Here is a 23,670-nt window from a genome sequence, read left to right on the forward strand (position 1 = left end):
TTTTAGAAGCACTATTGAAGCACCCAGGGGCAAAGCTGCTCTGCCGTGCAGAGAAGGAGAAAGCCGCTGATGTGTGCCATGATCCAACAGCATACGCTCTACATAGATGAGTGGAACAGTAAGTGACTGCAGATCGCTGATCACACAACCACTCGGCTACGAAGAAAACAGAATGGTGAGAAAAAAATAAAGAATATCAATACTATAATTAAATAATAATAATAATATTTAACTAGGCATATCTGAGGCATACATTATATACAGAAGCTATAGCCTAAATGTAAGGGAGTTACATTTTAAAAATGCACTTCCAGTTTAAACCACGCCCACATCCAAATCTATACAAATACAGATACAGTTACAGATCATTTTGTCATAGTAACAGATACAGATAATGGTTTGCTGCACACCCCTAGATGCAGCCTTATGCTGAAATGCTTTAAATGATAATTTTTTTTCACATCAATCAACACTCCATACCCTATAATGAGAAAGTTAACCATTTTAATAACTTTGCAAATGTATTAAAAAGAAAAACTAAAATATCACATTGACATATGTATTCAGACCCTTAACTCAGTACTCACCCTTAACTTATTTGAAGAACCTTTGGCAGTGATTGACTTGAGGCAGCCTCAAGTTTTTTAGGTATGATATGACATGCTTTGCACACCTGGATTTGAGGATTTCCTGCCATTCTTCTCTGCAGATCCTCTCAAGCTCTGTCAGGTTGGATGGGGACCATCAGTGGCAGCCATTTTCAGGTCTCTTCAGAGATGTTGGATTGGGTTCATTTCCGGGCTCTGGCTGGGCCACTCAAAGGACATTCACAAAGTTGTCCCTAAGCCACTCTTGCATGGTCTTGGCTGTGTGCTTAGGGTCATTGTCCTGTTGGAATGTGAACCTTCGGCCCAGTCTGAGGTCCTGAGAACTCTGGACAAGGTTTTCATTAAGGATATCTGTATTTTGCTGCATTCAGCTTTCTTTCAACCCTGACCAGTCCCCCAGTCCCTGCTGCTGAAAATAAGCCCCACAGCATGATGCTACTGATGCTTTTGCTCTGATATGCATTTGCAGCTGTGAGACCTTATATAGACAGGTGCATGCCTTTCCAAATCATGTCCAAGCAATTAAATTAGCCACAGGTGGACTCCAATCAAAGTGTAGAAACATCAAAAATATGATCCAGAGAAATGGGATGTAGCTAATTTTAAAGTGTCATAGCAATGGGTCTGAATACTTATGTCAATGTGATATTTCAGTGTTTTCTTTTTAATAAATTTGCACCAAAATAATCTGTTTTTTGCTTTGTCATTTTGGGGTATGGAGTGTAGATTGATGTGAAAAAAAAGCTATTTAGTATAAGGCTGCAACATAACTAAATGTGAAAAAAAATTAAGGGGTTTGAATACTATTTGAATGAACTATATTTATCAGGAAAATAGCAAATTGCACTTTGTGCCATTTCATTAACTTAAAATAAAACCACAGTTTGCATACACACACTGACAAACAGCGCAAATACTCCCACCCACACCCACTTGCGTTTTGTGCAGGCATGAAAATTCTGAATGGAATTAGTGCTCTCACGAAATTGTAAAAAGATGCTGCGCATGGTCATTGCGTGTAGTGCTTCACCAAGTGCAAGTCATGAAAAGAGACCTCTTAAAAATAATGCAAAAAATATCTTTATATATAATTTAAAATGCCTATTGTGGAGCCATGCAAACCCATGACCATTTGTCATTGATGACAAATTTCAGTCTGTTCTTCACATAGACTAAATTTATCGTTTGACTTAGGAAGACTCGGAATACACGAGTCATATGAACTACTTTATAGCATATTTCAATGCTGACATACTCCATCCCTATTCACTTCTATTGCTTTGGAAAGTGCTATGCAAACATTCCTCCTTATGTGTGACAGAACAAAGTTATACAATATATCAAAGATGTTTATTTTTGTGTGATCTGTTTCTTTAAAGGTGGTACGTAGATAATATTTTCAATATTAAAACACATTCTCCTATCCCAGTATAATGTGCAGAGTAAATTATAAATAAGCCATTCGTAAGTTGAATCCCCAAATTTGTTTAAACACTGTGGCTCTATGTTTGAGCATCCTGACCAAACTTGAAATAGAAACATTTGCCAACAACCAATGGCGTGAGTTTGGGGTGGGACTATTTGTGTGACCAAACAATGGGAGACCGGGGAAGTGTTAAGGTCATTATTTTTGCAATTTATTTTGGTGACACTAGTGGCACAGAAATTACACACCTCACCTTTAATACTTCCATTTACAGTTACATTTTTCATTTAGCAGATACTTTTACCAAAGCGACTTACAAAATGAGGAAGGATACAACATAAACTAGAATCTTAAAGAGACAGTAACATCAATTACAACGTTTCAATTTCATTGGAAAAGTACAAGCCAAGACAAAGATTAGAGTGCAACAAGATTTTTTTTCATTAATCTGAGTGTATGGTCAATGTATGGAGAGCTCATAAACTTTTCTCATACAGTGAAATAAATTATTCTCAGCAAAAAAATAGCGAGAGTAAAAAACCCTAAGGAAAAAGAGGGGGGAAGATGGATAGAGATTAAAGCTGCTGAAGAAAGTGTAACCTTGTCACAATGTATGAGAAGAATAAAGGTAACCCTGACAACAGCCAATGAGGAGCAGAGACTTAAACTGTGTGCTTGCATGAACACTGACTGAATGACCTTAGACATGAGCCGAGATGAGATGGATGATGAGGCCAGCAGGTAAAAAGTACTAATACACCCCACCAGCAAATCTGTGTGTGTGTGTGTGTGTGTGTGTGTGTGTATGTGTATTTGTACTAATCTATGTACCTCATCTTTGTACTCATCAATGAAGCCAATAAACACACCTGAGTCTCACCTCACTGCAAGGACAGCTGATGAGAGTATTTATCAAAGCACTCTTGGAAGAACAAAGAGCATGACCCAGACTTACAGCTCTGTCTAGTGAGGATTGATAGGCCAATAAACCAGGGAAGAGGATGTGCTTTTAAAACACAACAACCTAGGCCACGTATTAAGGCTGCCACTATGGTCATAACACAGTTGTTGACTCTCTTTCAGTGCAAGGCATAAGAGGTGCAGAGTGGGCAAGGGGTTCTGAACAATTTGTGGCTTGAATATGGGACATGATACCTGAAAACGACGGGATGTTTCGATGTTCAGCTCCTTCTTCAAAACATTTTAAACAGCACATGTTCTTGGTCAGCCAATGATCCAAATGACCTAAAAGCCGACAATAAGACATCAAAACAGCTATTGGTCTTAAATGCACTAGAGACAATGACAGAGTCTGCAGTGTCTCACGTGGTTAAGGCGCTGAGGTTCTCACCAGCCATCCTCCTATTTCCTGTCTTTTCTGGACATGGGCTGAGCCCATGCAGAGATTCATGTGTCAGTAATTAAGTGTAGCTTCTAAAATGCTTCATAAGGGAAGGATGTTATAGAGGGTTCAAGGCCAAAGGGGCTAAGAGATGGGGCCCACTTAGCCTGACAAGGTACAGTGTGTGTGTGTGTGTGTGTGTGTGTGTGTGTGTGTGTGTGTGTGTGTGTGTGTGTGTGTGTGTTTTTTTTTCCATAAACAGCTGTCAGCTGAGAAACAAAATAGAGTGGAGGATGCTTCTAATTGCTCTGCCTGTGTCTGAAAGTGATGATTTTGCACTCACAAACACCTCTTTCTTTCTGTCTGTATGTGTATGTACATGTCTTGGTGGCTTCCAAATCCACCTGCCTCTTAGAATTCTACTGTACCTACATACACGTAAGAAGTGAGCCTCCAACACCAATCAAATCAACAGTATCACCATTTCAATTCAGTTTACCCATGAAATATGTTTCCTTACACCACAATGTGCTTGATAGGAAGATTAAACAGGATGTTAAGGAAAATATGGCACTGCAAATAGCATGCCTCATTTCCTGCTATCTGCATATCAACTGCATTTAGCTTGTTTGTCCCAGGTGGTTAAACCATAAGCATCACAGAATTCCATTCTCTACCACAATAACATTATAACATACATCTACAAAAACAAAACAAAAAATCACAATTGAGGTTTGAGGGGGCTGAATAATGGTCCTCAGCAAATTCAATCTGATATCGACACATGATTTAGCAAATAACAGCATAAAAGAGGCCAAAATTGTTAATTCATATCTGTTCAATCAACTCTAAGAATCCAGGGACACATTTGTCCCCACTTTACTGTCTGGATATTTAAGGCTGACTCCTCTGAACTAACACATATGCCTCAAGCTATGGCTCATCGATCCATTCACCTCTCCATCCTGTGCTATTAGCGGGTTGGGAAACTATTTAGTTTTTACAAAAAAAGCTTTTAAATGACAGCTTCCTGCTTAAAAAACCCTTTATGTTGAAGAGTTTTATTTTTGGATCTCTGAAAGTTTTGAAAGCACATTAAAAAGGTTCATTCTGACTACATCGATATTACAAAATCAAATGTTTTTGCACGCATACTGCATCCTTGGCCAGGAATAAACATACAGAGATTTCATTTAAAAGTCAATACAAAAATTAAAAAAAAGTAACAATACCAGTTTTTTTTCCTGATTGGCAGTATATATAATATAATAATAACCAGGCAAATAATGTCTGTCATGGCAAGGAATTATGGTAAACATAGTTGGTTTGTCTTAAATGACTATGAACGGGACAGAAATCCAGATTTGTGCACTTGCGGTGTAAATGCAGTCTAGTACACCTGCTACTGTCTTTTATGTTGCTAATACAACTTTAAAACATTTTAAACCACTTACTGGAAACCACGATAATATTTTTGTTTTGTATTATGATCATTGACAAATAAGGTTGTCCAAGGTGATACAAATTAAAAATGTTTTTTTTTTTTATTTATTTAAAATGTGTCAAGTTCATAGAAATATTGTATTTGTGTCCATATTGGTTTCATAAACTTTCAAAAAACATTTATAACATTTTCTATAAAATAACTGATTTAATGACTACAAAAATGTCAAGTGTTGCAAACATCAAGTAAAAGGTATTAAATACTTTACATGAACAAGAACTTTACAAGTTTTCAAACATATTTTTCCAAGGCAAAAATATTTATTCACAAATATTTAATTTGTGAGTCATGAATATTAATGGGGTTTTTTTATGTTTGTTTTTAGGGTTTTCTGTACTTATGCCAACATATTATTTTTTAAAGCTTTTCAGCACTTAATGAGACTTATTTGTTTATTTATGTATTTTCCTGTCTCTGGACAGTTACACCACTTTTTTTACTTTAAGCCCGAGTATTAATATCAAACTTATAATAATAATAACTTTATTTATCTAGTATCTTTTAGCAATATAGCACAAAGTGCTTCACAAAACATAAAATCAAAACACATTCTGTAAAACATAGGTTAAGTTAACACACACAAGATTTTAAACGAGACTTAACAGACAAAATTCAGAGGATCTAATATTCCAAGATGAATTTAAACTCAGAATTTTAAAATAAGTTAATCATAGTAGATGTGTATTCCAGTAAATGTTTTGTGTAAATTGCATTTGTTATGTATTTTTGAATAACGTAATAGTTCTGGACAAATACAAATATGGGCGTCACTTTATTGACCCATTACCATTTACTTTGTTTATTACTACATGCCATTTTTTTATTTAATTTTGATAATATGTGTATCAATATTAAAGTGTTCAAACGCTGATAAGTTTTTGCTGTTGTATATAAATTTGTATTGAGAATCATGAACTGGTACTGCTATCGACTGCTGAAATTGTCATATTGTGACAACCTTAATCCTGAACATCAGGTAATTCTTGCTTTACCAAAACAGAAAATAGTCAAAATAGATAAGTCACTTACCAAGAGTATCTTTGAGATTTTTCACCAGAGAGCCTTTCTTCAGACTGTTCTTGCGTTCGACATAGTTGGAGGGAACATAGCCCGTTCTGTTGGAAGCATTTCGTACTCGCCACCATGTTTTCGAGTCATCCAGGAGCCACAATCGCTCATTTTTCCTAATGTCAAGTTCCTGGTCTTGCTGTGCCATATAGTCCCACTTGGCAACAACAATTGCCTCCTCTGACATCTTTCATGGAGTCCTTCTGAAATAAAAATAAAAAGATCAGAATCCCTGCCAATTCCAAAAGATAAAGTCATAAAAATGCTATTTGACTAAAGAGAGCCTGATTCCTGTATATCTGCGTAGATTGCCTTACTCCTGCATACTAGCTAGTGTGCAGCTTGCAGCTCTTCTTCAGACAGATGTTGCCTGGCAATCCCCATATACTGAGCTGTGGCCACAGGGCTGAGTGACAGGAAGGATCAAGAGGATATGGATATTTGGATTTTAACAAAATTATCTAGAGACGTTTCTTTTTTTGGTACTGCCATTAATTTTTGCTGATTATAATTCAAATTCTTCTACAACTGCATATTTTTTACTTTAATACTGTAAAGAGAATAATCATTGAAAATAATTGGAATAGTACAAGTAAAACATCCGGATGCGTTAGGCTAATGAGAATTAGAGAATTAAATATGTCTTTACATTTCCCGAAATAAATGCCACAATGCAAAATAAAAATAAATAATTAAATGTATAAATATATTTAGAAAATTAGATAGATAGATAGATAGATAGATAGATAGATAGATAGATAGATAGATAGATAAATAAATAAATAAATAAATAAATAAATAAATAAATAAATGGTCCTAAATAGAGGCTAAATTTTCTTTGAAAATTATTGGTTTGGGGTTAAATATGACCAGGACATTTTCTTGACATGTTTTCGTAACAACCTCCAAATTATTTTGATCATGTAAATTTGATTACCACAATAAATAAATGCACAAAATTCTAAATGATGTTTACTATTAGTGTTACAACCCACCCTGCTAATGGGATAAACTGTAATAACATCATTGTTTGTGTACCTGACACTAATTTTCTCAATTAAGGGATAAGTTATACATTTTACAACTTTACCAGTGCCGGTTCTCCAACTACTTTAGTTTATAGCAGATAAATATAGGAATCATACAATAAAGTTTGACAAGTATAGCACAAAACATCACTGTGTTACAGACAAACAAAATGTGTTACAACACTCCCCGGTCTCCCTTACTATAAAGAATTAATTAAATTAATCCAAGTGAACATAAAGAGCAACCAACAACAAGCAGCAAAAGAAGTGAAAACAACAGACAATGAAAGAGTGTCTTTTAAACCAAGCATTTATATGTGTCATTACCTGAGAATGTGTGTGTGTGTGTGTGTGAGAGAGAGAGACAGAAAGGGAGTGTGTCAGTGAAAGAGGCTTTATTGGTATATGATGCTGCTGTGACAGGGCTGCTTCCTGCTCTGGGCACAGGCACACTCAGCATGTTGCTGTCCAATCACTCTGACAGCTGCCACGCTAGTCTGCAGGGAACAGCAGATACTTCATGATACCATACACAAACACCGTCCACTTCACCCTCCTGCCCCCATATAGATGAAAGCATACTCCCTCATCCATAATGTTTGCACAAAAGAATAACATGCCAGTGTGTTGAAGTGGTGGATTGGCCGTATCGCCACACATCACAGGTTTTGTTAACTACACTGAGGGGCAGATACAAAATGACAGCTTAGAAAAGGCAGTGAGCCTTGGGTATAAACAGCTACTTTAGAGGTTTAAGAGCAAACAAACACAGCAGTCACTATCCAAGTCTGCTGCCAGATCTCCACGTTTCACTCTTTCCATTGCAGATAAAGCTGTCATATCTGTCAACAACATGGGGCTGCGATTACGTGCATCATTTGAAACAACGAGCAGCATTTGAAAGAACAATGGATAAAATCTCTTCAATAAACATGCTTCCCCTGAGATCATTCCATTCCTTGTGTGGTGTTGAAAGAGTAGCCTACTGTGAGTGCAGAGAGGAAAACATATATTCTTCAGGCTGACACTCGCCTGTCTAACTTAAGTATAATAAACGTGTATAATAAAATCCTTCCTAACATATGGGGAGTGGCTTAACAGAGGTCACTAGGTGCTTGCAATGCAGCGTTATTCATCTATAGTGATAAGCTCAAACAGTCACATTCTCTAAATATAATCCTGTTATGCAACATGATTACAGATCAAAAATCCACTCTTTAACGCATTCCCGTTGAGGTGGTATTGTTAGATCAATTATGATTACCTCTAAACACAGAACTAATGACTGACTATGGAGGCCAGTGTTATAATATAAAACAGTACATCACCTCAGATTACTAAAAGGTAGAAAACTTGGATTCCCTATCTGTCACTCATTCGACGTTGTGTCGATGAAGTGAAACTAGGGGTCAATCTTGGGACCACGAGACACCTTCTGATCTTTGATAAAAGACCAATGGGAATTGGCGAGTGGTATTTGCACGCCACTCCCCCGAACATACGGGAACAAAGGAGCTGGTGTGCATACCGCTCATTCAAGTTTTGTGCTGAGGAGCCGAGAGTAAGGTCCCGGCCATTTGAGCAGGTAGTTCAGCATTATGGCAGGAGGGACACAACATCTCGAGAGACATCAAAGCACTTACCTGCCTCCTGACACCCACCAGCGGATCAGTCGAGGAGGGGGGAGGAGGTACCTTGTCCCCACGGTCCGTCGAAACTGTCCGGGTGTGGGCGTGTTTGTGCCACAGCTGGGTGCGCAGGGGCAGGCGAACCTGCCAGGAATGGTGGACAGTGGTCGTAATGATGGCCATACACACCTGTTATGTGACCCAGGGAATAAGGAAACTGCTCTTTTGTTAAACTTTTGGGTACCACATCTACTTGAGAATGTGGCAAAATGAGAAGGGATTATGCAATAGTAAAATATTTCAGTCCTAAGTGGTTAGTGCACTGCTCCAGAAACATTGAGCCATGGTGCTCATGTGGGAGATGTGGGTTCAAATTCAGCCTGCAATGAACTCTGATCCTATTCCTCCTCTTTGCCCCCCTCAGGGAGTTCTAGCTTTATTATAAAAGTAGTCCATGTGTCTTGTGTCATTTTAATGCTTCTGAAGGCATATGATAGAATCACATTACTATTTCTAAATTTTTGCTAAATGATTGTACATGGCTCATTGTATGTATCCTGGTGAGAGGCTCTACAACAATTACTTTTATTCACTTTAATATCATAAGTAAAAATGGCAGATAATCATTCCCTAAATATTTACTTTTTGTCTGTTTAGGTTTAGGGTAGGGAGGGAGGTTTGGTTGATTTAAAACTTGATAGAGTATTACAAACCTCATCTATTTGGGAGAACATTTAACTTTCTTTTAGGGCCTTGCTTTACAGTGGACATTTTACATTGGAACCTCCGCAATATGCATAAAGAACACCTAATTTAATTTTTCAAAAATGTTGCCACATTCACGTTAATTTCATGAGATCGTGCTGGAGTTTTTTTGAGTTTTTTGTGAGAAGCAACCCGGAATGTAAGTAATATTTCAATGAAAATCGTGATGTCTGTTGCTCGTCCATGAGTGCAATAAGAAAATCTTGTTCACAGTAGCGTTCATGAGAGAACTTTTAGCGCTAAAAAAAAGCTTTAACATTTATAGTGAGGCACTCTCACCTGCCTTTGTATTGAAAATATGGAGAGCTATTTGAACATCCCCTTTTGTGTTCAGCATAAGAAAAAAAGTCATACAGGTTTGGGTGAGTAATTTATGACAGAATTTCCAATAAACTATACCTTTAAATAACTAACAGTGTGACAAATATATCTAAAGATATCCCTCCTCCTATAGTATCACACCTAATGTATCCAGGAGTAGAACCAAAGAAGTGCTATGGGAGCTCTGGTTTTGCTAATGTTTTCAGCAGATGCCCGCTGTAATGACAGTTGGAAGATGCAATCAACTCGACAACTCAAAATACCACTTGAGCTTCCCCAACAAGTATTTCCCAGCCTCACGCATCGGGAAGCAAAGAAGCTCTCGGACAAATAACCTCTGGCATTTCATTCTCCTCCAAACACCTGCTCTCATGTGAATGCCCTTTTAGAATATAACTGTAGTGCATGCACAATGAAGCACTTTACTGTGACACCTGTGAAATAAATAATGTGAAATCACACTAAAATATTTAAAACCACAGATCAAAAATAGAAATAGGAAGCATTAGATGAGGCTAAGGAGAGTGTTTTGGTGTCCTTATCCCTTTATTTAGAGAAATTCCATGTGGGCTGAGGAATGTGTGCTGAATAGCATCCAAATCTCTCTTAGACAAGAGACATAATCTAGCATCTGTCAGATACTGGCACAAAAAGTTTCTTTTCAGATGACAATGCTCTCAGATCCTTGTACATCTGTTTGAGATCTGTTTTACTATTACACAAGTACAGACCACACACAATCCTAATAATACTCAGACACACTAATCCAGCTCTTAAAGACACCATCTTTATGGTATTATTGTGAGATATAATGTTCTCAATAACTTTATCTCTGCATGAAGAAAGATAGAGAACAAGGTCAGAAAATTACCTTGGGCATGGGGCAAAAATGCCACCAAAAGTGACCAAAATACCTATGTGGCAGGGCGGAGGGTGGGGCCGGGTTGTGATTATACACACCCAGTCCCTTATCAGGCTAATTAAGCCTCTGAGAGGGATAAAGGCCGATGGCAGACAGTGGTGTGACGAGAAAGAGATAGTTTACGGACATGTCCATAGTGTGTGTTTTGTCTTTTAAGTTATTCATTAAAATATTGTTTATATTGTCAAGCCGGTTCTCGCATCCTCCTTTCCATTGAACTGCTTTACACTGGTGCCGAAATCCGGGAAGGAGGAGGGATGCCCGTTGCGGAGTCCTCGACACTGCCGTCCACCCAGGGGAGCACCGCTGCCATCCACCGGGGGAGGGAGTAGACTGACCACCCGGACGAGGTGAACGGCCGCCGTCCGTGAGGCGAGTGGGGACTGGACTCCCCAACCCCCTGGAGCGATGGAGGAGCAGAGCCCTGCCATCCCGTCCGCCATCGGCCTTTATCCCTCTCGGAGGCTTAATTAGCCTGATAAGGGACAGGTGTGTATAATCACAACCCGGCCCCGCCCTCCGCCCAGCCACAACCTAAAATGTAGGGCTATTGTGATTATGAAATTTGGCCGAAGATTAATTGTAATTAATTAAATCGTTGTGATTATGTTGTTTAATTGTCGATTTTAGGGCATTCACAAATATGTTGATTAATTGTCATTCTTCTTAAAGAGTTAGTTCACCCCAAAATTATAATTCTCTCATCATTTCCTCACCCTCATGCAATCCCAGATGTGTTTGACTTTCTTTCTTCTGGTGAATACAAGTTAAGATTTTTAGAAGAATATTTCAGCTCTGTAGGTCCATACAATGCAAGTGGATGGTGATTAGTAGGGATGGGGAAAAACAATTATTCCCTTACAAATTGCGATTCTTGTGTGAAATTATTTTAAAATCGTCTTCCTGATTAATTATTTTTTTATTTTTATTATTTAATAAAAAAATACTTGTTTTTCTTAATGCTAATGCTACAATGGTTAATAGATGAACATAGGAAGCTATATTTGTGCAGAGATCCACACTAACAGGTTTTCTCTCTGAGAAGTTTTGTCTCTTTAATTATTTACGTTTTGTCCTTTAATGCACAACTTTTACATCTGTCAAGGCCGCTTGTTCACTGTCAGACTTCCAATCCTCTGTTGGGATCAATGTTCCTGTTATTATGCATAATACAACAGTTTATTTGAGAGGTGTTGAGGATATAATTTGTCAGAAGTCCTTCAACAGTTTCTGTCTGACACTGCTTTAATAAATAGTTTAGCTGTAAAAAATAAGGCTTATCAAACTGTTGGATGGTGTAAACTACATGTTGCACCCCCACAATATTTATAATCTAACAGCCAGGGTATTCATAATTTTACACATTTACCCGCCACTGATGACAAGAAATGCGGGTAGACACAAAGACGTATGCTTTAGGAAATACATGAGATTATATTTTGAAGAACAGACAAAAGAAATGCCAGCGTCAGTGATGAACGAGTCTGATTTGCTTTTTTTTTCAGAAGTTCATTTGCGCTTTGGCGTGACCGTGTCTCACGGAACACCCACAAATGGTGAATTCTCAATTTTTTTTCTCTGTCAGTCATCTGGGAGCAGTTTGTAAGAATATTGTTCTATAGTGAGTTCTCATAGTGAGTCTATGAGAATGCTGCGTAGGATCTCAGACTAGATTGCATATGCAAATAACATAAAATGACACTTGGACTACAGGTGAATTGTTGTGTGTCATAATTCTGTACAGCCCCAGAAAGTTTACTCTTTAGCCTCCATTTGTATGTTTTAAAATTATCATTATGATCATAGTAATAGCCTATGGTAATATATGTTATATTCTAAATTAACAAAATTTGTTTTAGAAGTTAAAAAAATATATTTATTTGTTGAATACAAATAATGCAGAATTACATGATTTCAATAGACAAGTCATTGACTGGTCGATTAGTAGTTTTGCACGTTCCGACCATTTACCTACAAATTATATATTACAGAGTGAAACAATTGTCATTTCAGACATAACTGTGCTTCAATAGATATTTTTTTCTGAGAAAAAGGAGCAAACAAAGATTATTATTTTTTTAAAATCCTTTTAAGAAGTTTTTATATCAAAACATCAATTGCAGTACTTACAGAATCGGCAAGGAAATATCTTTGTAATATCAAATCGGGAGATCTGTGGCAATTCCCAGCCGTAGTGATTAGCACTTTAAAGTTCCAAAAGGCACACAGACAATCATAGTAAAAGCAATCCATAAGACTCCAGTGACTAATGTCCAAAGCGATATGATCGCTTTGGGTGAGGAACAGATCAACATATTAAATATTCTCTGATGCCTGTCCAAAACAGTACTCGGTTCCCTCCGCCTCTCGTGTGAACTGAAGTGATACAACCGGACTGCAGCTCGATTTGTTTACAAGAGAATGCTGTTTACAAGTTTAATTGGTTTAGCTTTCATTTAAACATGCCAGCATGCTTACATCATGCGAGAGGCAGAGGGAACTGAGTCCCGTTGTGGAAAGGCATTGGATAGCAACCGCAAGTAAACAGTTATACTAAAAAGAAATTAAATATTTATCTGTTTCTCACCCAAAGCGATCATATTGCTTTAGAAGACATTAACCACTGGAGTCATATGGATTGCTTTTACTATGGTTGTCTGTACATTTTGGAGCTTTAAAGTGATAATCACCATCCACTTGCATTGTATAGCCTACAGAGCTAAAATATTCTTCTAAAAATCTTATTTTGTGTTCTGCTGAATAAAGAAAGTCATAAACGTCTGGGTTGAAATGAGGGTGAGTAAATGATGAGAGAATTTCATTCATTATTCACTTTCATATGTTATTTTAAAGCTCTCAGGTTAAAACCAATGAGCTGTTATTTTGCATGAAGGAAGACCTTTGAGATTCCATGTTTCTTTGTCCTTTCATCGTCACATAAATAGAGTAAGCGGTCTTCTCCTTCTTTGTGTCAATGCATGTTTTTAAAGACCTGTGACTACTTGATTTTTCCACATGCCAGATCACACCGGGTCAACCACGTTGCCTTTCAAAGTATACTCTTTTGATCGCGAGCAAATATAAATGTGTTTGACGCATGTGCAGTATGACTTCTTTGTGACAGTTTTTTTATACAGTCAACGGCAGGTGCATACACTAACCATGGATGAAGACAAAGAAAGTCCGTGCATTGAGAATATCTGGGCCGCTCATGGACAGTCTTCGCCAATGTCGAAATTTACGCCACGCATACTTTGCATGTTCTAAACAGCAAAACGGACAACCGAAGTATACTTTGCACTTAACATTTGTATGAACTCGCAATGACCAAGAAGATTTGCCATTGTACGATCATTAAATAAAATTGCAACTGAGATGGTCGGAGATCATTTGCAGCACTCACATATACGACACTATTCTTGCAAACTGTTTCCAAATGACTGAGAGAAGAGTGAAAACTATTTACATGTAGTTTTTACGTGGGAAGCGCTCACATTGTGCATGCCACTGAACCTCTGAACAAGCAGTGAATCAGACGAATCAGCTCATTTTCTTTCGTCTGTTCTTCAAAATTAAATCAGATGTGTTTCAAGTGTGAAACTGTCTAGAGGCATTTATTTGTCATATGTCACCTCGAGACATCTTACAGGACACCCGTGTGTGCTTATTTCAAACCATGATTTCTATATTCACTTAAAATTGCCTTATTAGGATAGTACAATTTTATTGGAATTTGAAGTGCAAAATAAAATCACAGTTAGATCAAATAATTGTGATTATTTACAATTATTTAATAATCACAACAGGCCCAGCCTTAGACCTTTAATTGTTATCTGTATTTAAATTGCTCTGTTTATAATTGTTTTCTAATATTTGAATAATATTTTAGTCAAAGCCTATCTAGGTATGGGTTTGGTCCTTTGCAGACACTCTGGCCCAGAGCTGTCAAATATCTGTATTCACTCGGAGGTGAGTGTTATTGAATGTGTTTGTAATATGAGTGGATTTGATGAAAAATTACCTTTAAAAACATTTAATGTGTAGAAAACACAAATGTCAGACTGAAGAATTATTCCATTGACATAACTGGATGACACAATGTCTATGTTTTATATGGTTCAAAAATAATAATGCTGTCAATTAAGTACAAAATGCACATGAAAATCAATTCTAGGGGGCAAATATCGCTTTTTATTAAAAATGTTTTTTTCTGATACTGGCAACAGAACAGAAAAGAGAGATGTTTGACCCTGTATTCATGTGTGTATTTAAGTGAGTTAAGGAGTGTGTTGCCTCATCTCTGTATACTCTCGTTTCTTCCAGAGCTCATTGGTAAAGCTGAGCCATGTGACTGTGCACTCTTCTAACCCAGTTGCTGGGAAAGCCTTGACCCTGACAGGAAAAAGGGATCAAGTGAGAAGAAAAAAAAAAAAGGGGGGTAAGAGAGTGAGGCCACACATGGGCCAGCTGTGTGACACACAGGAAGTCAGAGATGTGGCCTTAATAACTTGGAAAGTCAGAGAGAAAAAAAGAGGAGAAAAGGAGAGAGCAACAGGAAGAGAATGTGAACGACAGCTTTGACAAAAGCCAGAGGTTGTCAACCTTTTTTGGTATCCACCATTATATCAAACTTGGATTAGTGTTTCCTTCTCCTGACACAAACAAATAAACTAAATTTTGCCTCACACAATATAATAAATGCACAAATAAGTGCTGACAAACGATACCAGCAGTTTTAGGGCGCTTAGTAACACTGCATATTCAGCAGTGGTGTTAACCACCACACAATTGCATGGGGCCCCTGTCATTTGGAGGGCATGTGGTATGATGGCAAATCATTCAAGGGTTGACTGGTGATGCCTTGTTCTGTGTGCATGAGATCATGATACGCTTTTTTTGGCGTTCTCTAAATGGTTCATGTGCAGTGTGAAGGGAAAGTGCTGCAGGTTCACCCATTTGTGAAATTCCAAACATTTGAAGCCGCTTAAAGTTATTAAATATAATAAATTATTACAATAAATAATCTAAAAAAACGATACAGTATCACATAAACAGAGGTGACAGCATTTCAACAAATGTTATATTGAGAAACATGGTAAACTGTCTAATACACACTGACACAGCTGTGCAATTTTAGTGTTCTGCTAAAGTAAAGCTCCAGGTAAAGGTGAAGTACATATGACAGAAATATATCACTATTGTATAAACAAATCCTTAAAATAATAATAACAATAATTCAGTATCATATTATATTAATAAACTTGACAATATAATAAATATAAAAATAATGTATAATATATATATATATATAATATAATTTAGTGAAATTGCAATTTTTTCACACTGTTTACACACACCTACTGTGCATATACACCTTTTGTGGCAAAGTTTACTTTGTGTCCAGATCACATTGTAACCTGTTTTACAGTATTTTAAGTACAAGAGAAGCTGCATATTTTATATATATATATATACTGTATATACATAGAGCCTCAAGACCCCAAGAATGAGAAGCTCTGACATAAGTAGTTTCTCCTTCTCAAATGTTCTTTTTAAACGTGATGCCGAGTGTTTGGTTCAGTGCTAGAGTTTTCTTGTTAACAGACGGGAAAATGTGACTCCAAATCATGTTGAGTAGAAAAGAATGACAGCAAAAAGCTTTTCCCTGCCCTCCTACCTCTGCTGTCAACAGTATCACTTCAACTACAAAGAACAGCCTGTCCACACTAATACAACAAACAAGACAAGAAATTACTGCTGCAAGATTAATATCTTTGACAAACACAAGCTGGAGCATTCAAGTTTGCACCAAGACATAATCACGACAGAGTATGGGAAAGATGAGACTTGTAATTGACCTTCAAAAATGAAACCGCATATTTTGAGGTGAAAGAGTCAGATAATTTCACACGTTGTGGGAAATAAAGAGATGTCACTGCTTCTTTTGAATACAGCTTCTCCTAATAAGAGCAACATGTTAGCAAATATCAAGCCTAATATTACAACAACCTCACCCACAGAGGATTCCGAGTGTGAGCTACAGTTCAAACCACAAACATCTCCTCAGTCCATTCATTTGCACAATTTGGTTTAATGAGACACTAGATTACATGATGATGCCATGGACGCCTGCTAGTAGAGTAACAAGGTAACATACATGAACATAATGTTTCTCTCAATTGTGAGCTTCAGGTTTACCAACTCACTGACTTTCAAACTATATTTAATTGTGCATCAAAGCCATGAATAGCCATCTGCATCCGAAAACTGCTCCACTGGTGCTCTGTGTGTGTGTGCATGCTTATTTACAGAAAAAACAATTGATGCTACACAACAAAAAGATATATACAAACCTTCTGAAATAGTTTACTAGTTTAGCAGTATACTTCAGATTCTTTCAAATTCAAAGTTTCATTCAAAAGATTTGATGAAATCTTTGTTTTAGAAAAGCTAAACATATATATGTATATATATATTTGGGCTGTCAATCGATTACAATTTTTTGTACTAATTAATCACACTTTTGTTTTTGCAATTAATCGCAATTAATCGTTTTTTTCTTCTCAAGACTGAAGCTTGTAATAATGGATATTTAAATGTAAAAAGGTAATTAATGTAAAAATCAACACAAAGAAACTATATTTACATTCAAATACTATTGTTTATTAGCTTTTTTTATTATTAATTAGAACACAGATTCTCTCCTGAGAACAACATATTTCCAATAAACCATCAAGCCCTCAAAATTGACTGTTGGCTTGAAAGGCATGTTTCTTACAGAAATAAAAAAAACACAGGCCTTTATGTTAAAGTGCCATTTGAATTTCAAAACTATCAAGGCCAATAAAAAAAAATATATATTTTCATTGTTCAAGTGAATCGCAAAAAGATCCACAATAGGCCTTGCAAATATGAAAACAATAACAGGGAAAGAACACAAACAATTTTGCTCAATATATAATAATATTGCTGAGAGTTCAGAATATTAACTAGAAACAATTCAGCTTAGTCCTCTTTTACATTCAGCCAGTTACTGAGACAGACCAGTCTGTTTACATTATCAAGGGACAATGAAGGTCTCTTCTTTTGAATGATGTGACCTGAGAGCGAGAACAACCTCTCACAAAACACTGTGGTTGCAGGGGTTGACAGATACTTGCGTGCAATGGGTACCAGCCTGGCAGGTGTTTCTTTTCTCTTCGTCCACCACTGTAGTGGACACTCCTCCATGTCCATTTTGGGCTCTACTTTGTAGCGGTTCATACATCTGTATCAGAAGAAACCACCAAGACAGACATCCTTCTCTTCTTTGGCAGCTGTATTTCTGTTGTCTCTTCAGATGGTTGTTTTTCAGGACTTTCTGTCATTAACTGGTTGCTTACTGAAGTCCACACCTCATTCCTTTCATCTTTGGGAAGACACTTCAGGTCTTTAAACCTTGGGTCAAGAGCAGTAGCGATCTTCAGCCATGTGAGGTTGGTGCTGTCCTTCCGTTTAGCTAGGTCTGTGGTAAAGTATTTTTTTAATTTCACTACATAGACTGGATCATCATCTGTGGACTCCATAATTTTGAACAAGTGGCACAAGGCTGGCAACACCACTGAACAGGAGACATACTGCTCGCCCCTAAGCAGTTCAGTGACATATCTGCAATGGAAAACACAAGATGTTGTAAACATGCCAGTAAATTGGTATTAATTGCACAGAAACTCACTACATTCCTGCCTCTATGCTACATGCACACACACACACACACACACGTTGGTCTACCTATCATTATGAGGACTTTCCATAGACATAATGACTTTTATACTGTACACTATATATTATATCCCCTAACCCTCACCCTCATAGAAAACATTCTGCATTTTTACATTTCAATAAAACATTGTTTAATATGTTTTTTAAGCTATTTAAATTATGGGGACACTAGAAATGTCCTCATAAACCACATTTATAGCATAATACTCTTGTAATTACCAGTTTGTAACCTAAAAAATTGTCCTCGTAAACCACATAAACATGCCCACACACACACACAAAACACATATATATATAGAGAGAGAGAGAGAGAGAGAGAGAGAGAGAGAGAGAGAGAGAGAGAGAGAGAGAGAGAGAGAGAGAGCACAGAACAAGAGACAGAGAGAAGAAATCAATATTAACTTACCTGCAAGGTTCAAGGATTTCCTCCAGCTTTTGCAGTTTGGCAAGCTCCTGCACAGTTAACATGCCAACATTGCTGTTTTGCTGAGCCAGGGTAGTGGTCAGTGGAGATTTGTTTCGCTGGATTCGCTTGACCATTTCTAGGGTCGAATTCCATCTTGTTGTAACGTCCTGAACGAGTGATTCTTGCTTCTGTCCACATGCAACTTGCTGTTCACTTCCTGAGCGTTTGATGGACTATGCGTAAAGTGCCCGACAATCTTGCAACATTTGACTAGAACACTTTCAAATCCACTGCCGTGAATAGAAACAGTGACAGTTCTTTGCAGAATGTGGGCTGTGCATGGCAGGTGTTCAATTGGAAGTAGTCTTCCATGTTGCGAACACTGTCAGTGCCAAGTACGGTTAACTTTCCCTCTATTTTCCATTCTTTTGCGACATCGAAAAAATGATTAGCACATGCCTCAGCGTAGTGTCGTTCTTCTGTTTTACTCACAGTTAGTGCAAATGATTGCAATTTCCATTCTTTATCAATGAAGTGTGCTGTGACGCCTAGTAGTTGTCATTGTTAACAGAAGTCCAATGGTCCCCTGTGAGCGAGATGTGCGTTGCTTGCTCTAGCGTGTTTATCCTCCGTGCCCTCTCGCCTTCATACAAAGTGTGTATTTTTGACACGTTGGTTCCTCTCGAGGGCAGATTATATGAGGTGTCTCCAGTTGCATTTCGAATTATTTCTCTCAGTCCATCGTTATCTACATATTAACTGGGCGGAAAAAGCATTTGTTATCTTATCACTTACAGATCTTGTTATTTGCCCACGAATAACACACTCATGTAATTTCAATTGGCGAGGCCCCGTACAGATAATTTCGGAAGGATGTTTTGCTTTTAAGTGATATGTCAAAGATTATTTAATTCTGTGGTAATTAAATTCGGCTTTGCAAAATGCACAGATTACTTTTGTTTTATCCAAAGACCATCGGGCTGTGTTTTATAATGAAACATTCTGCCTAAAATACTTCCTTTTTCTTATCCATCTTTTGCCAGGATGAATCGGTTCGGCCGAACTTGGGACTAGAATGGCGCACGTCGCACACACGTCAGCCGCCACAGGAAGTTGAAAAAATACAACCGTGTTAATTGCGTTAATCTTTTTTAACACGTTAAATATTTCAAATTAATTGCAAAAATTAACACGTTCATTTTGACAGCACTAATATATATATATATATATATATATATATATATATATATATATATATATATATATATATATATATATAGATAATTATTTATTTGCTCAGATATTACACAGAAGTAATTTAAATTCATGAGTTTAATTCAACCAAAAAGCCATTTATATAAACATAAAACAAAACTTAATGTTCAAGTTGTCTAAAAAAAGCACTAAACTAACCAGAGATACTATTAGTGCTGAACTCTTGATTTTACAGAGCCCAAAACACTGGTCTTTTGCTTTTTCATCTCTTTCTCCCTGCATCTTGTCCCTCTGCCACTGTTCCTCTCTATAAAATCCCATGTTTTTAATGCACAAGATACATAAAATCTGTTTCCCAGTTATATACTTGACTGCATCCTGAGCTGCTGGTTCAACCCACAGATCCCATAAGGTTCAGATGCTGTGTCTTGGCTCCATGAGCTCCATAAGCCAAATGCTTTCTTTTCCCATCCTGATCTACAACATGGCACACTTGGGTTAACATGAAACTAAAAGCTGTAATGGAAAGCTGACAAATTTGATTGACACCAAAGTACCATCCAGAAAACTAAAGAGGTAGAAGGAGCATATTACTAAATATGTCACAATCTCATCAACTGAACCAAAAGAAAGTAAAAAATCAAAACTCAGATGTAAGACCACTCTGTAGTTGGCATTCAGGTCACACACGAGTCAATTTTCTATATGTTTTCTGCCTCTAATGCTGTGTACTAGACATAGTGGTATGTGGGATATTCTCCAATTGCTAACCATAAAGGCATTCCATTGCTCAAAGCTTGAAGAATTATGTATAAAAAAACTAAATGATAATGTTACTCTTTGATTATATACTAAGAAGTCTCCTATCAGCCCAATAGAGGGTACATGATGCTATGCAATGCTAGAATTTGTTCTGCAGGTGTGCGATTAACATAGAGAATAATTTACCATGCTACAAACACCTGTCTATTTTTTAAAAAATTGCTTAAGTTGTATTATTTATTTGCTAATAAGGACATATAGAAGGTTTGTCTGGTTAATGAAGGAGTCAGGAGGCAGCGAACTGTCAACGTGAGTATGTTTATTACTCTTCAGCGTCGTTCATTAAACATAAACAAAAATGCACTCAGTGGCCAAGTAGTCAAACACACAAGCGAGTAAAGGCTTCTATCGAGCAGGAACAAGCAGGTACAGTCTCTCTCTCTGGTCTCTCTCTATCACTCATGTGCCTTTTTATGTCTCCCTCCACCATCACTAAAACAAGAAAATTATGTTAGAGATAATGACAATCCAGATGACGAGCCTTACAACCCTCTCTCTCTCTCCCGCAGACAGACACACGACCACGCCCCCATCACCATAAGACAATATGCCTGTTTAATGTTTTCCATATAGTAGACTCATGAACAGTGATGTTAACCAGTTCCAATGACTCATTCAAGCCTTTGGATTTCAATAGGGTTCTTTTTTTACCTCACTGAGTATTATGCGGTGTGCCCTTTGAGTCATCTTGGCTGGTAGGCCACTTCTAGTGAGAGTAGCCACAGTACTAAATAATCTCCATTTATAGACATCTGTGGACAGAAGAATATCTCTTTGAAATAACTCTGTAACCCTTTCCAGCTTTATGCAAAGCAACAATTATTTACTGTAAGTCTTCTGAGACCTCTTTTTTTGTGAGGCATGGTCCACGTCAGCAGATGCTTCTCGTGAATATAACTCAAAATATTTGAGTGCTTTTATAAGTCAAAGCAGATCTAACCTACACCTCTCATCTCATTTCATGAATTGGATGCCAGGTTTGCCAACTACTGACTCTAATTAGCTTTTGTTGGCGTGATTAGCCTAGGGTTTCACATACATTTTCCAACCTACAATATGAATGTTTGAACATTGTATTCAATATGTACAGTAACAATACAATAATTTGTGTGACATTAGTTAAAACAGAATATGTTTGTTCATTATTGTAACTTAGATGATGATTGAACCAGATTTTATGACAAATTTATACATCAATGCAGGTAATTCCAAAGGGTTCACATACTTTTTTGCCACTTTATTCCATATTCTGACTGTTCCCATGAGTTGACATTTTTTTTGGGACTGTGCTAGATACATTTTGTTTCCTGCTCCATAACCTGTAGGCATCCTGCTCCAAATTCCTTTTTCAATAGCAAATATGTGACACCCAATACAAGTGAAAGGGCAGTGGAGATGCTGACTTCTCTTGGCATCAGTTCCTGGTCTTCCTTGCTTAATATTTCAGTAAATTGTTTCCATATTAGCCTTACTTGTAAACATAGACACTCCCTATATGTTCAACACCTTAGACCAACCAACATGTTTACCATTCCTTCTCTCTTTCTATGACTCATAAGTCACATGTTGATCATTACAGTAGAAAAGTCCCACCAAATGGAGTTTGAACACATGGTTACTTTGCAAAATTGCTGTTGCACTGATTTAAAACAAATAACGTCTAGGTTATGGATTTAACCTCCGTTCCCTAATTACCTGCTTAGACTATACATGAATAAAGATTGGAGATTTGATCTAAGGAACTTATGAGTTTATAAGATTCCCATTCATTATTGTGCCCTTATTTAACCCCATCATTGCTTCATTGGAGAATACCTGCAGTTCCCCGTCTCTCTTGAGCGCCAAATATGCCTCTGATCTATGAAAAAAGGCCAATGAGAAGTTGGCAGACAGTATTTGCATACCCCCGGACATACGGGTATAAAGGCATGGAAATATGTCGAGTTCATTCAGGATTTTTCTGAGGAGCCGGAAATGGTCACATTGAGGTTGCCAGGGATTTGAGTGGCACGCAGCAACCTGAGTCGCTGCTGGCTCCAAAGGAGGAGACGACGGGCGATTTGTGACATGTGGCGGGAGCGTAATCCCCCTTGACGATTTATCTACGCTACCGCAGTGGTGCTGTCTGACCTGATTAGCACATGTTTGTCTCGAACTAATGGGAGAAACTTCCGCAGGGCAAAGAAAACAGTCAAAAACTCTAGGCAATAGATGTTCCAGCGCAGCGGGGCCCCTTTCCAACGGCTCGCGGCTGCATGCCCGTTGCACAAGGAGCCCGGACCCAATTTGGAGGTGTCAGTCGTGACCAGGACGCGTCGGGACACTTGCTGCAAGGGGACTCCTGTCCGCAGAAAGCAGAGGTCTGTCCAGGGTTTTGAAGTTTGGCGGCAGGCGGAGGTGATGATCACACGGTGCATGCCGCGGCGCCATGCTTGTCTCGTGACTGGAGTCTGATATGTGAAGCGGTCTCATATGTATCAACCCCAGCGGCGTGACCGCCGCAGAGGATGTCATATGCCCCAGGAGCTTCTGGAAAGGTTTTAAAGGGACAGCCGTGCCTGGCCTGAAGGCGGCAAGGCATTTTAGCACTGACTGCGCACGCTCGTTGGCGAGGCGGGCTGACATTGAGACTGAGTCTAACTCCATGCCGAGAAAAGAGATGCTCTGAACCGGGGTGAGCTTGCTCTTTTCCCAGTTGACCTGAAGCCCCAAATGGCTGAGGTTCCTGAGTACCTGGTCTCTGTGAGTGCATAGTAACTCTCAGGAGTGGGCCAGAAGGTTTTTTTTTTTTTTTAAGCCGCAGGAGGATGCCCTTGGCGACCAGAAAGGGACATGGCCCATGGCGGCATGTTTG

The 23,670-nt window shown here is 37.9% G+C and overlaps 1 protein-coding gene across 3 annotated transcripts in view; it reads right to left on the bottom strand.

Annotated features, from left to right (window-relative positions):
* Positions 1 to 23,670, bottom strand: part of LOC127646769 (cytoplasmic protein NCK2-like) — a 63,537-nt gene that overhangs the window by 13,643 nt on the left and 26,224 nt on the right. The window contains exons 1-2 of one of the 3 annotated variants that reach the window (XM_052130636.1): positions 12,743 to 12,877; positions 5,910 to 6,151 (exon numbers count right to left, since the gene is read on the bottom strand). In XM_052130636.1, coding sequence (XP_051986596.1) covers positions 5,910 to 6,135 — 226 coding nt within the window. In that variant the 5' untranslated portion in view covers positions 6,136 to 6,151; positions 12,743 to 12,877. Of the gene's footprint in view, positions 1 to 5,909; positions 6,152 to 12,742; positions 12,878 to 23,670 lie in introns of those variants that run through there. The other 2 variants (XM_052130637.1, XM_052130635.1) reach the window with 2 other exon arrangements.

This window comes from Xyrauchen texanus, chromosome 7, assembly GCF_025860055.1.
Source record: "Xyrauchen texanus isolate HMW12.3.18 chromosome 7, RBS_HiC_50CHRs, whole genome shotgun sequence".
NCBI classification, from domain to species: Eukaryota; Metazoa; Chordata; class Actinopteri; order Cypriniformes; family Catostomidae; genus Xyrauchen; species Xyrauchen texanus.